The following is a 15310-nucleotide window of genomic DNA, read 5'->3' as shown; positions in this document are numbered from 1 at the left end:
CATACACCCTGCTCCTCACGGTCAGTTGGTTGGCAGCACTTGACACAACTCTGTCCTCATCCATATTAGGTGTTTCCGTTGAACATTTTTATTGAGACTTTTGCAGACAGTCATGTTGCATGCCTAGTGTTATATTTAACCAACAAATAAAATGTGGGTTTTAGGGAAACCCTGAATATCCATATGAATACGTGTATGAATAGTGTGCTGGGAACAAGTAAGCAGGCAGACAGACCATGTGCCTCCATGCTTTGACTGTTTGTACGTTAGTGCTGTCTTCTCTGTGGATGGCTAATTCCCTGCATAACGTTCATGTGTATTACGGAGATCACAGACTCTCTGATGGGGGCAGGGGTGTTGGGGATCTAAATGAATATTCTATATTGCTAATAAAATGGTTTTACTATATGTATGTATCTTGATTTTCAGATTCCCAATACCTGTTCTTAGCACCCAATCGCTACATTTTCCGCGGTGCTGAAGTCTACTCTGACTCGGAGGGAGACGAGGCTTCATCCTCTGGTAACAGCGTCAGTGACAATGAGTCAGGCAGCAGCAGAAGTGTTGGCGATGGGGAAGAGGAGAGTGACATTGAAGAATTTTATAACGGAATAGAAGAGGCAGCCTATGATGCCGACGGGGTATACTTTGGGGGTGGAAGTGAAGTGCTGACTGAAAACTCCTTGCAGGGAGAATATGAAGATGATAATTTGTTGGAATAAGAGGCACATTTGCATGATACTAATATATTAAGTTATCCACCAGCATTAGCCTACCTTTAGGGCACTTTTTTATAGTCAGTGAGCTGTCCTGGACATAGTGGCGGTAATGATCATGCAAACTCTCAGTCTGAAACTTCTAGTTCAGTCTGTGTCTTGTGGTGAGAACACTAGGCCTCTAAATATTTCAGTCTGGTACTTTTACCAAATAAACTTTCTGCATGTTGAAACAACCATTTAACACACCAAGTTCATTGCCGTTACGTTTACTATAAGCTTTCAAGTCAGAGAGTCTGTTCTCTGTCAAGAGTTGATTTGTTTTACAGCTTTTACTTTCTATTTGTTTTGAGTTGTACAGTTATTTAATGTAGTTCCTCAGAAGCTAAAATGAATGTGCTGTACATATTTTTGTGAATGCTGTTCAAAAGCCATTTAATTGCTGAAAAGGGTAAAAAGGGAACAGGTAAAAAGACCAAAGAACAATGGGAGATCTCAATGATTAGAGCTGCAACAGAAGCTTTTGAAGTCTGTGGCAGATTTTATTTTAGAGCACTGAGTGATTTGTTTAAACATATTACATATTTTCCTTCAAGTTTGTATTTTTTCTCATAAAACACTGGCTGAAATGTTTTCTATGAGATGAGCTGGCAGCTAATTTGTACACCGAGGTTACTATTTTTCATTGAGCTTAAACTGTATATTAGAAACCATTGAGGCTACTCTATTTAAGTAAAAAACATTTTTACAAAATGTGGCAATTGTAGTTATCTGCTGCCTTATATAGAAATTGGTAGGGTTTCCTTACGGAGCCCAGTTCTACTCAGGCCTGGGTCCAGTTTTGGTACATGTATTGTTCCTTTTATTTTCTTGTTATACAAATATCTGTATAAAGTGTGTAATTTAAAGAAATACGAATTGTTGGACACCATTCCAGAATTAAAGCTGGAATGCTGAAGAATATTGAGTTCTAAAATAGCAACAGAATATGCCGGAAACACTTAACAGCTCATACAGCAACTGTTCAGAAATAATGCTAATATATCAATCAAAAGCCCCTCATCAGAACTGGGAAAGAAGGAACACAAGTTGGCTTAAGTTGCAGGGACGGTGGCAGGAGGATGGACAGATTAAATGAAGTAATTCTGGTAGGCTGAGATAGGCTTGCATGATGATAAATTGATCGATAATGAGGGTGATGAGAGAGCTGAGCCCAACAGAAGATTATGTAAGATCTGTGACATGCAAGTCAGAACTGTTGGAATTGTCTAACAATTCTGTTCTTATCAGTTCAGTTCTTATCACTGTCTTTCTGTTACAGAACTAATTGTTTCCAGATTCCAGCAGAGATGGCCAGTGAACTGATCTTGTTGAAGCTAATTCCATCCGATTGAATTCAACAACTTTAGGTCACTGCCTTATTTTGTTTGTCAGAACGGCCAGTTCTCCTGCAGGTTATCTATCTGTAATTGGAACTATCTTTCTCGCTTCAGTAAAACTAACTGATCTGAACATTTTCTACAGCTCTGACTTTGATTTATCAGCTTATATATACAGTATATTTGCTTTTCTCACCCTCACCACCCTCATTAACCTAACAGTTGAATGGCTTCTTCAAAAGCTTTTCCCAAGACAACTCTAGCCTTACCCTGCCAGAGATTGTTCCCTTTGTCCTATTCATCCCTAGACCTATCTGGAATTTAAAACTAAAGTTATCTTTCTTTCTCAGTGTTAATGAAGGGTGTGTGATTTTAAAATGTTAACTCTCTTTTTCTTTCCACGAATGTTGGCTGAGCTGCTGAATATTTCCACCGTTTTCAGTTTCTATAGATTTCCAGTATCTACATTTATGTTTTAATTCAACATTGAGCTCTAGTTCCTTTTCTTGTGTCTACATTCCAATTCCCCTTTCTATTGGAAGTCTAAATTATTTATTTCAAATGTTTAATGTTTCGTTTGCTTATCCAGAACCAGTATAACTTATAATTTGGACTGTTAAATCCAAGCCTCACAATTTCATACAACAGCTTAGTTTTTTTTAAAGCATTTGTAAAGTTTTGTTTGAGCTTAAGTGATACTGTGCAGAGCAAGTAGAGTATCTGTAAATTTACTGGCATATTGAAAGAAAACATTTACCTAGACATGAAAATGGGTATTTTGATATAAGAATTACTAAAAAAAACTAAAAATGTTAGAAATTTGTAAAGGTTTTTGTTGTTTTATAGTTTTGCTATTCAGTGAAACAACTATAGATTTTTACTTATTTTTGCAATCTACCAGAATTAAATATGCTCATCCAGAGCAACTTTTTGAATTTGGTTTGGAAATAGAATTTCCCTTTCTCATCAACTTCCATTTTGCAACATCTACAGCTTTTCTCTAAACTTGTTCATGTACAAACCATCCTTTTATTGTGGTAACAACATACTCCAATTTCTACACATTACCCCATCTTTTGAATTTGGGGTTTCAAAACATACATACTTTGTCCGCTGCTGTGAAATAATAAATAAAACCTCAGATCAGTTTCCCATGGAATAGTGTTGTCCAACACTTCTACATTAACCATTTTTGTATCTATGGAAATCATACAAAGCACCAGAAGAAAATTGCATATATCTAGATTAAAACGAGTCTCAAATTTTAAGCCCTACCTTTGCTGCCTTGATGTGACCTGATCTTTAAATACAAAGGTGTTCTTGTATTAATGTGTTCATCTTCCTAAGTATTAGCTTTCTAAAATCTTATAATGAAAATGCAATATATTGAATATAGGTTAAATCTACTCTATTATTTTGTAGTATGATCTAATTATTTCTGTCCCATTGTACGTATTCAGTCATTAATGTAATCAAATGACATATTATAAGGACAGTTATTAAAAGGTGACTTGCTTTCTGATACAATTTCATACCTGCAGTTTTAGGTCAGACTTTTTAAGTTATATATTTAACATCTTACAGTTTGAATATGCTTAGTTTTATGGAAAAGAAGCTTTTTGAAATTCCTGTTGGAGCATCGTGATTCCATGAAATGTTCTGTTAATTTAAACTTAGTTGCCTGAAATTGTGAAATCTTGTTCCTGTTCCATGTACCACAGTCTCTGTTCTCTGCTTTTAAAGTGAAGATGTGTTTGAATGGATAATATATTGCAATAAATCTCCTTGGTTAAATTATGTAAGTTTGGATTTATTTTTGTGTTTGTGAAAAGTCAGTATTGAATTACAGAAAGATCATTAATTTAGATCTAAAACACAACCAGATCATCTTCAGATTAATAATTTAAACCTTGCAGTCTTTATTAACTGTTTCCCCATTCTTCCTCTTTCTCTCCTCCAGTCCAGTGGTGATTCCTGTTAGTTCCTGATTGGAATCTAAATCACCCTGTTCCCTCCTTTCATCCTTAATGGTCATTGGTGAAGATTTGAGGTGCAGCACAGAATAGGCCCTTCTGGCCCACTGATCCATGCCAGTCAGCAACCCACCTATTTACTCCTAGCCTGACACATGACCAATAAACCTGCCAACCAGTATGTCTTTAGACTTTGGGAGGAAGCTAGAGCACACGGGAAAGATGTACAAACTTTCTAACAGAGGATGCAGGAACTGACCTCTGTCTATAATAACATGGTGCTAATCACTACATGATTGTGACACCCATATCCCTCACCTGTAAGAAGTGAAATGACAATAAAATCATTTGGGAGGTTGATAAGGTGAATAGCTGAAGTCTTTTCTTCAGTGGGGTAATCCGAAACTTGAGAATGATAATTTTAAAAGGGACCTGAGAGGCGGATTTTCAGCGTCATTGGTATAAGGAATGAGCTGCCACCGGCAGTGGTAGAGGTGAATACGGTTACATTTAAAATGTTTTAATAGATACATTGATAGGAAAGATTTAGAGGAATATAGGCCAAATACAGGCAATTAGGATTAGCTCATTTAGACAACTTGATTGGCGCGAGTGAGTTGGCCACCCTCCCTGCAAAACTGAGCAAGCTGCTTTGATTTCCTTCCCAGTCCTAGCCTAAGGGTCTTTAACCTGAAACGTTAATACTGTTTGCCTTCCCATAAATGAGGCCTGACCTGAGTACATTCAACGTTTAGTGTTTTCATTCCTTCACTGGGATACCCACCACTCCACTGCCTCTGCTGTGAACACAGTATGAACTTATAGGAGACATAGATTTGAATTGAAGAATGCAAGGAGGAATAAAATTTTGTTTCAAGATCCTGCACTCCAGAAAGATTTGGCCCATTCTATTAGTTTATACTAGGAACCTGAAAATTGGTGGAGGATTATTTTTCCAGATTCCAGGTCTTTGGCCAGTGGTGTGCTGGAGGGATCACTGTAGGATCCCCTGTTGCTTGTATTAATGATTTGGATAAGAGTACAGTATAGTTGTCATAGTTTGTGAACGGCATGAAAATTGTGGGGTGAACAGTAAAGAAGGTTGTTAGGTTACAACAAATCTAGATCAACTAGCAAAGTGGGCCAAAGAATGGCAGATAAAATTTAACTTGGATAAGTGTAAAGCGATGCATTTTGGTGAATTAAAACAGGGTCAGACTTGCACAAATGAAAGTGCCCTGGAGAATACTGTAGAATAGATTTAGGGATACGTGTACATGGTTCCTGAAACTGGTGACCCAGGTAGAGTGGGTGGTGAAGAAGGTGTTTGTCATGCTTCATTAGTCACTGTATTGAGACTGTGGCCTGCAACTAATGGGCTCGTGAATTGGCTGCAGTGATGTCTGACTTCTGGGCTGATGACTCACTTTTATGAACTTCAGTCGTTTGATTGCTTTTGTTGTTCTCTTCTGCACATTAGGTGTTTTGACAGTCTCTTTTTAATGGGTTCTAATGCCCGTAAAGAAACGAATCTCATGGTTGTATATGGTATACATACTTTGATAATAAATGTATTTTGACTTTGAATGTAAGAGTTGGGATGCCATGTTACAGCTGTACAAGACACTGGTGACTCCACACTTGCAGAATTGTATGCAGTTCTGGGCGCCCAGGCGTAGGACAAATGTCATTAAGCTAGAAAGAATGCAGAAAAGATTTTCGAGGGTGTTACTGGGATCTGAAGGCTTGAGTTAGGAGAGACTGGATAAGATGGGGCTTCTTTTCACTGGAGTGTAGCAAGGGTTGACCTTTTTAGGATATATGAAATTACAATGGCAAGTAAAAGTCAGTGTTTTACCCAGAGTAGGGAGTCTAAGATGTGGGAATATAGTTTTAAATTGAGAGGGGAAAGATTTAAAAAGGAACTGTGGAAGAATTGTGTGGGTGATGGGCAGATAGAGTGGGTGGAAGAAGGGATAGAAACTAGTGAGTGCAGAAGGAACTGGGCAGGTGGCTCTGTCATGTTCATGAATGGCTCAGCTACAACTTCCCGGGGTCACACAGTGTGGTTGCAAATGTGATTTCAAAATGTCACATAGCTTCGCAGGTGTCAGGATCAAGAGTGGCACTGAGCAACTGTAGAATGTTTGTAGGGTTAACAATGAGCAACCATTTTCATCCCAGTGACCAGCAGAGTGAAAGATACAAAACTGCTGGTAGTTAACTCTTTATAATCCATGGCTCAAATATAATAAGCAAACAATGAGTACCAAAAACAAGAGATGAAGGTGTAGTTGAGAAAAGATGCAGGATACAGAGACTTCTGAAATTCCAGATACACTGGTATGAGATCTCAGATTCAACTTGTCTTTCCTGTATTGGTCCCAATGCCTGCAGCAGTTGAAAGTCAAATGATGGATATTGATGTGAAACGTTACAGACTTTTTCTGCAGATGCTGCTTGATCCAGCATTTTCAGCATTTTATCATTATCCTTAACTCTCGACCTAGTTGCTATAATAATGGAAGAGACTTAGTTCAAACAAGGGCAGAATTATCAGAGTAAAGATAGCACCTTGTCTCCACAAGATCCGTATGGTGGTCACTGTTATAGTTATGTAACAGGCAACTGAATCTGTGAGGATGAGGCCAAATTAATCACTTTTACTGGTTCTCTCAGGACTGTGTACAGAACCAGCCAATGTCCCGAAGATTTTGGCCACTTAGTAGTAATGCACCGCGATAGTTTAGTTGGATGTCGAGTTCCCCAAATGAAAGTACTTGATTATGACCCTGTTTCACTCTCTGCTTCATTCACTACACTGCAAAGCACCGATTTGTCAGCTGAGGAAAATGCAGGTGGTATTCGGTAGAGTTCCTTGGCTGTGATGCCATGAAACCTCTGGAATCTACAGTCAACGTGAAGATCCATGTCAATGAGCTGCTACCTTTGGTGAGTGTCCTGCCAATTGCACAGGATGTACCCAGGACCCATGATGGAAAACTGGAATGTCATTTGCAAGGTATGAGATTGCATGCTATGAGTTTGCATGTTTGAATCATCTAAGAAATACCTCTGGTTTACATGCTGATCCCAGATATTTGTGAGGAGGACTGTGCCACAACATCTGGGCCTTATTTATTTAGAGGTACAGTGTGTCCTGGGCCCTTCCGACCCTTTGAGCCATGCTGTCCCACCAACCCCTGACAACTCTGAGTTACCCCTAACCTAATCATGGGACAATTTACAATGACCAATCAATCTACTCAGTGTGCCTTTGGACTGTGTGGCGGAAACTGGAGCACCCGCGGAAAACCCACACGTTCCACAGGGAGGACTGAAGAGATTCCTTACAGAGGCTGCCGGAATTGAACTCCAGATTCCGCTGCCCCAAGCTGCAATAGTGTCACACCGAACTGTGGCTTTGTTTGGCTTAACTGTCTGAGTTCAAAGCCTCGGTAGGTTTCAGGTTGTTCATCTAGTTAACAGTACTTAACTAGATACAGCACAATCTAATAATCTAACAGGCCCTTCCGGTCCAACGAGCCCATGCGTCCCAATTACACCCGTGTGACCAATTAACCTGCTAACCCACACGGCGTAAGTAAATGAGTAGAAAGGAAAAGCGAATAACTCAGTGGAACAAAGGTTAGTGCTCGTCTCTCAGTTCCAGGGCTGAGGGTGTAATTGTAACTTGTGATCTGTCTGTGATAAGTTTGTAAGTACTGTGGAACTTGTAGGCTTCCTCCAGATGTCCAGATATTCCCACATTGCAAAGATGTGTTGGTAGATTAATTGGCTATTGTTAACTATCCCTAGTGTAATACATGTGAGAAGCAATCATTTTCAGGGGAGGCGGGTGTGTGGTGGTACTAATAAAAAGGCAAGGACTTGATGAGTCACTTCCCTCAGTACCCTTGGTTCAGAAGAATATATGCTTGATCTAGTCATTGCCTTCATCGTGCACAATGTGCAGTGGCAAGGACGTGAAGGCCTTCATGGAGAATGCAGTGATGATTTTTATTAACGACCTGGATGTGGGGGTAGAAGGGTGGGTTGGCAAGTTTGCAGACGACACAAAGGTTGGTGGTGTTGTACATAGTGTAGAGGATTGTCAAAGATTGCAGAGAGACATTGATAGGATGCAGAAGTGGGCTGAGAAGTGGCAGATGGAGTTCAACCCGGAGAAGTGTGAGGTGGTACACTTTGGAAGGACAAACTCCAAGGCAGAGTACAAAGTAAATTTTAGGATACTTGGTAGTGTGGAGGAGCAGAGGGATCTGGGGGTACATGTCCACAGATCCCTGAAAGTTGCCTCACAGGTAGATAGGGTCGTGAAGAAAGCTTATGGGATGTAGCCTTCATAAGTCGAGGGATAGAGTTTAAGAGTCGCGAGGTAATGATGCAGCCCTATAAAACTCTGGTTAGGCCACACTTGGATTACTGTATCTAGTTCTGGTCTCCTCACTATAGGAAGGATGTGGTAGCATTGGAAAGGGTGCAGAGGAGATTTACCAGGATACTGCCTGGTTTAGAGAATATGCATTATGATCAGACATTAAGGGAGCTAGGGCTTTACTCTCTGGAGAGAAGGAGAATGAGAGGAGACATGATAGAGGTGTACAAGATAATAAGAGGAATAGGTAGAGTGGACAGCCAGTGCCTCTTCCCCAGGGCACCACTGCTCAATACAAGAGGACATGGCTTTAAGGTAAGGGGTGGGAAGTTCAAGGGGGATATTAGAGGAAGGTTTTTTACTCAGAGAGTGGTTGGTGCGTGGAATGCACTGCCTGAGTCAGTGGTGGAGGCAGATACACTAGTGAAATTTAAGAGACTACTAGACAGGTATATGGAGCAATTTAAGGTGAGGGGTTATATGGGAGGCAGGGTGTAAGGGTTGGCACAACATTGTGAGCCGAAGGGCCTGTACTGTGCTGTACTATTCTATGTTCTATGTTCTATTTACTAGTTACCCAAAAATAGGGCTCTTCAGTAATAAAGACATGCAAGGGATCTTCTTTCAACATCGAAGGCTGAGTAGAGGTTTAATGAATTATTCAAAATCATGAGCAGTATAGACAAATTAACTTAAGGAGTAAGTATTCCCATTGGTGAAGGGTTCACCAAAGAACGCAAATTCAAAACACAAAAATAATCAAACTACTGGAAGAACTCAATGGTTCAAGCAGCATCTGTGAAGGTAGAGGAATGGTTGAGGGGTGGAGTATATATCCCTGTGTGTATTCCTGTGCTGACAGCAAGCTTCTATGTATCAATACCATAGCTTATCGAAACACAGACACTATAGCCAAGAAAGCACAACAGTGCCTCTATTTCCTCAGAAGGAAATTTGATGTGTCCATATTGACATCAGTTTTTATAGGCACACAATTGAAAGCATCCCAGTCAGATACATAACAGATTGATCTAACAATTGCTCTGCCCAAGGTCACAATGAATTGCAGCAGACACTGCTCAGTCCATCATGAAAACTAGCCTCCACTCCATGGACTCAGTTTTCCCTCAGAAAAACAGCCAGCATAATCAAAGAACTCTCCCACCCTGGGCATTCTCTTTCCCCCTCCCTCTTCCATTACTCATAAGATGCAAAGGCTAGAAAACTCTCACCACTAGGTTCAAGGAGAGCTTCTATCCCACTTTTCTAAGACTCTTAAACCAACCTCTTTACATTAAAGATGAATTCTTGTCCTCACAATCTATTTAATCATGGCCCATCCATCTTATTGTCTACTGCTTTGTGTTTTTCCTATAACCAACAATAATTCTATATTCTGCAGTCTGCTACTGCTTTTCTCTTGTACTCAAATACTTACGTTTTGAAATGATCTCTATGAAAGGGTTGCAAAAAGGAGTTTCGCTCTCTCAGTAAATGTGACAATAATAAACTAAAGCCAGTAATTCTGATGGTTTGGGTTTAGACCTGCATCACAATGGAGTCAAGACTATTTATAAAAAGAAATACCAGGGGTGATTGATAAGTTCGTGGCCTAAGGTAGACGTAGTCAGTTTTAGAAAACCTAGCACATTTATTTTTCAACATACACTTACACCCTTGGTCCAGAGGTTGTGGAGCATACGGATCCCTTCTTTGTAGAAGTCGGCGTCTTGGGCCTCCAGAAAGTGGTTTGTGGCCTAAGGTAGACGGAGGTGAGTTATTCAGCTCTCGTTGCATGCACATGCAGTTCAACTCTTGAGTGATTATGCAAAAAGTTTGAAGTTAACAGTACAACTCATCAACATTAGGGGTAATTTCACAGCAACCAATCTACCTACCAATCTGTATACACTAGCTGTACGACGTAAGAGCATCTGAACCGAGGTGTGGAACTGCAGTCACAGTGAAGACACAGGTAACACGGGTCAGGATGGAACCGAGAGACTGCACCACCATCTACAGGGGCACTGCCACATAGGCACAGTCGTTCATCCATAAATGTCTTCGAAAAGGGTACACCTGACCCTGTGGTCCCAGGGTAAGGAGTTATGATCTAGAATGCATCGTCTGAAAGGCGAGAGAGAGGAAGGAGAATCAGTCGTGGTTTTCAAAACCATTAGAATGTGTCCTACTTGAAGCACATGGTAGAACTTCAGAGGGAGAGTTGGTGGTGATATTCTCATATGGGTTTGATGGATCGAATGAGAACAAAACGAGTTGTAATAACAGCTTGTTATTAAGCAGATAGAAGGGTCGAATTACAGTAATCATAAAAGGGTTGAATGGCCTGCATCCAGGCGCAAGACGCGGCCCCCCGCCCCCCAGTGGATTGGTCTCTACTCGCTGTCAATCGGCAGCAAGGACGCTCGGGCGGGCGGCTGCCATTCGGCGCTGGGATGGCGGTGCGACTGGTTGTGCGAAGCGGCTTCGGATGCCTGGCGGCTGCGGGACGTCCTGCCGCACAGACACTGGTTAGGTCCATGGCACTGACAGGTAAAGCAGCTGCGGCCGGCTCCGGGCTATGGCCCGTTTACGGTTTGTCCGGACCGAGGGACGCCACGTCCGTGTGACCTTGTCCGCCGGCCGGAGGGGAGACTCAGCCATCGCCACGGCAGAGCTCCCAGTAGAAGGCTCCCCGGTGCCGTCGCCTTCGATCGCATCGACTCTCGGCCCCGTGTTGGGTGTGCAGCGGGTTCCTGCCCCGTACTTCAAGATCAGTGCTGGCTCTGCGGCCGGACACGTCCCAAACCCTGGAGGTCAGGGACAAGCGGGGTTCAGTAATTGCATTTAAAAGGCACAGCGGTACGGTAAAGTCAGAGAAAGTCTCGACGGGTGGTGTAAGCGCTCTGCCAAAGAACAACTTTGGTTTCATTGGCAGTGCTTCTGGCTGCAATGTAATGTGTAACTTTGTTTTTTTTTTACTTAAGTAAATATTTACAGTTTGATTGTAACTACCTGAAATAGGCATTTAACGTGCTTGAAGTGGTGAACGCATTAAGCAAAGAATCAGCTATTTTTCTGGCTTGCTCTGACCTCCATTGAGAATCGCACTGGAACATCGCAGGTTGAAAAATTAACTTCACTGGTCGATGCAGCCGGCTTTCACGACCTTGAGAAGGACCAAGAAAGTTAAACTTGTTTTACGATTAACTCGGCAGCATGGTTTTTCTAGTGCTGCTAATAGAGAGTTGTATTCGTGGAACCTGGGGAAAATTACGAACTAGGACCGTTCACTAAAAGCTAAGTTTTGCGTTGAAAACTATTACAGCAAATCATTTCAATTTCTTCCTTTAGGTATTCCAACAGATGAGGAGCAGTCCACTGGACTTGAACGAAAGACGCTGCAAGCAATGAAAAAAGGGATGGTATGTGTATTCACGCAAACACGAGGAAATCTGCAGATGCTGGAATTTCAAGCAACACACATAAAAGTTGCTGGTGAATGCAGCAGGCCAAGCAGCATCTCTAGGAAGAGGTACAGTCGACGTTTCAGGCGAAGAACGAAGGGTCTCGGCCCGAAGCGTCGACTGTACCTCTTCCTAGAGATGCTGCCTGGCCTGCTAGGTTCACTAGCAACTTTTATGTGTGTTGGTATGTGTATTCATCTTGTTTAATTAAGTAAAACAAGTCCAGAAATGAAATAATGTCAAACAGTTCAAAACAGACCATCAGATGTTCAAATTAAATCAAAGTACTTTATTCCCACTCTGAATTTTAAATTGAATTACTGTTTTAAAAATAAATAAACTGTGCAATTGAATCCACATTTCCTCCCAATCTAAAGAAGACTTTGCTTATAGAAAATATCAATCTGTTCATTGTGCCTATTTGATCTTGAATAGAGTATAGGATCTGAGGTAAGGAGATTAGATTTGTGGCAGCCTTCACAGGATAGATGTTGAAGGGCTATTTCTTTCATGGGATTGCAGTACCAATGCTTGTGGTTTCATGGTAAGTATTGACTGAAGAAATATTTCATCAGAGGATTGTGCTTTTGAAATTTTATAACTTAGGGTGCTAACCATTGAGCCTATTTAAAGCTGAGAGCACTGGATTTTTTGAGGGATAAGGGACATGGGCAAAAAGGCAAAGAAGAAGTTCAGCATCGATATTAGAATGAGTTTGGTGGGCTACCTCATCTATTCCTGGTCTTATTTCCTGTGTTTCTACTTAACAATTTCCTTTTTTAATGTTGAAAGATATTTTGGGACAAATGATATGAGAGTCTCATAAAATTGAAAGCAAGCACATGAAATCTCATATGAAGAATGAGAAGAAAAGGAAGATTAACTTCTGTATACATTGAGACCAGATTGTACAAAGCACAGGATCTGGCATGATAGAAATATGACACTGTGCTGTTTTTAGAATTAGAACTATATTCACAGGATGAGTCCAGAGCTGGAAATTGCCAAGTGGAATTTATTTTCTTGTGGCAACAAAAGCTAAGTCAGGCATACTTGATGCTGTGAGGAGTTAGGATTCTTGCATGGAAATGATACAGGGTACAGATGATCTAATCTAGGACAAAGTTTAAAAAAAAGTCTGAGCCACAGCCACACACTACAATGTATATATTTATTTTGTTTCTCTATTTCCTCGAACTTTCCAATTGTAATTATCTTACAGGACCCCTACAGTATTCTCAAGCCCAAGGAGTACGCGGGTACTAAGGATGATCCTCACATCGTTCCTTCAATCACTGAGAAGAGGATTGTTGGTTGCATTTGTAAGTTGGAGATTTTAGAATTCTTTCTGGGTGCAATAGTGCTTTAACTATAACAATATTCACCCAATAACTCATTTTAAGATTTACTTCTTGTCATGGTAATTTGTGAAACTGAATCCTATATATGTGTACTCGGTAATTGGATCTTTGAAGATACCTGATCCATCTTCAGAAGATGTGAGTTGCATAGTCTACTTTTATTTTTTGTTCTCAGTACAGCTGATGGGGTTAAATGTGAGAAACCTCAGGGTGTTCTCTGCTGGGTCCCTTCCATCAATTTTATTGGCATGTATGTGCAGCTTTCACAGAATCAGCTGAACCCCTTTTTTTTCCCAATATTGGTAGCAACATTTGATTTAACTCCCTTCTCCCTCCATTTTATCCTTCTGATCCAATTCCTGGAACTGATCTTTGGCATAATCCTGGGACTATCCTGTCAATATCCTTCAAATTGCTTCACTTTCTTTGTGCACAGGATTTCATAAGCATGTTCAGTAGCTACAGCACCATCATTTCTGAGTCTCTTATGCCATACCTGGAAAGAAAACATCTCAACCTATTTAAATCGTCTGGGTTAGTCTTTAAGGGTGGCATGCATGTCTGAGCAATGTCAATTAGCATCTGACAGTTCAGCTGAGGTGGGATCTCCAGGTGGTTCAGTAATAGTAAGGGGATCTTAATGTAATGATGAGTGATCAGTAAATATCATATTGACTACAATCAAAGAACAATTAACGGGTTGTAGAACTAATATTAGAGTGTTTGTATTTACTTGCATGCACAATCTCTGATCCTGTGCTGTTTACCAAGTCTTTTATGTATAAACTTGCCTAATTGTGCATTTATTCACTTCAATGCTTCCAACAGTTACTGAAGGTGAGATTTACTTAGTTTGTCTTAATTGCAGGTGAAGAGGACAACACTGCAATTGTCTGGTTCTGGGTGCATTCAGGAAAGCCCCAGCGTTGTCCATCCTGTGGGTCATACTATAAGCTCGAACATCATGAACTTCCTCATTAGCCTTCTAACAATAGTCAAGTAGCTTGTCTACGATTTTGGTTGATGTGGAAGATTTGCATCACAAAATAAAATTAATTATTTGTGTAAAGTCGTTATTTATATAGTTCAGATTTAAGTAACCCAGAATACTGGGTGAGCAGATGACGTGCGTGCTGTTATACTGATTACGGAATCTAGTGACCAAACGTGGCAAAGTGCCATAGCTCTTTGTTCCGTTCTAAAGACCCCTGTTAAATCCTTCATCAGTATGGATTTGGCCCATTCTCTCAATTGACTATTTTCAATTGCCATATTTTTTATGTAGTAAAAAGAACCAAAGAGGAGTTAATAGGTGTGTGAGGGAGAATAAGTTGTAGGGCAATAGGGAAATAGGAAGGGGTAAATGGGAGGGGTTTTACTGGGAGCTGGGATGAATGCAATGGGCTGTGTTGCTCCTATCTTTAAAAGTATACATGCCTTATACAATCTGATGTATTCTATAGGGTACGGATTTTCATTTTGCTTACAGGAGAAATAAATGGCATGAGATTTTTCCATTTTCAATTCTGTTCTGACATTTTCTGTCTTGATTAGCTTGCCAAATATGAGTATCTTATTTTAAAAAAGTTGCAATGCATCAACTTAGCTAAATAATTTAATAATTACAGGAGAATACAACACAGGAACAGACCATTTAGCCCACAATGAAATTATGTACTATGATTATTTCTGGACAAAATTTTCATTTTCAGAATCAGGTTTATTATCACTGACCTGTCGTGAAGTTTGCTTTGTAGCAGCAGAGCAGTGGCAAGATACAGAAATTTAAATGTAGGAATAAATAAAGAGTGGAAAAGAGAAATAAAGAGCATTGTTCATGGATCATTCAAAAGTCTGACAGTGGAGGCGATGAGGCTGTCCCTCATGCAAGTTCGATCAGCTTTTTGTTTCCTGATACTTTTCAATCCACTTCCCCTCCATTGGTGTACTCCACATACAAAAAGGATTAGTCAATAGTATGAGTATTTTTGAAAGCCACACTGTAATTCTGTTAAAAT

General features: G+C 40.4%; 1 protein-coding gene and 1 pseudogene across 5 annotated transcripts in view; both read left to right on the top strand.

Moving 5' to 3' along the window:
• The window catches only part of sirt1 (sirtuin 1), a 40220-nt gene extending 36339 nt beyond the window's left edge, over positions 1-3881 (top strand). For all 5 annotated transcript variants that reach the window (XM_063071532.1, XM_063071534.1, XM_063071533.1 and 2 more), the window contains one exon: positions 430-3881. In XM_063071532.1, coding sequence (XP_062927602.1) covers positions 430-722 — 293 coding nt within the window. In that variant the 3' untranslated portion in view covers positions 723-3881. The remainder of the gene's footprint in view (positions 1-429) is intronic.
• A 7149-nt stretch (positions 3882-11030) lies between these two features.
• LOC134358695 (cytochrome c oxidase subunit 5B, mitochondrial-like) lies at positions 11031-14361 on the top strand (annotated as a pseudogene).
• Positions 14362-15310: the final 949 nt, after the last annotated feature.

Source organism: Mobula hypostoma, chromosome 19, assembly GCF_963921235.1.
Source record: "Mobula hypostoma chromosome 19, sMobHyp1.1, whole genome shotgun sequence".
NCBI lineage: Eukaryota > Metazoa > Chordata > Chondrichthyes > Myliobatiformes > Myliobatidae > Mobula > Mobula hypostoma.
The sequence above is the reverse complement of the archived record's forward strand: the minus strand, read 5'-3'. Positions and strand labels throughout refer to the sequence as shown.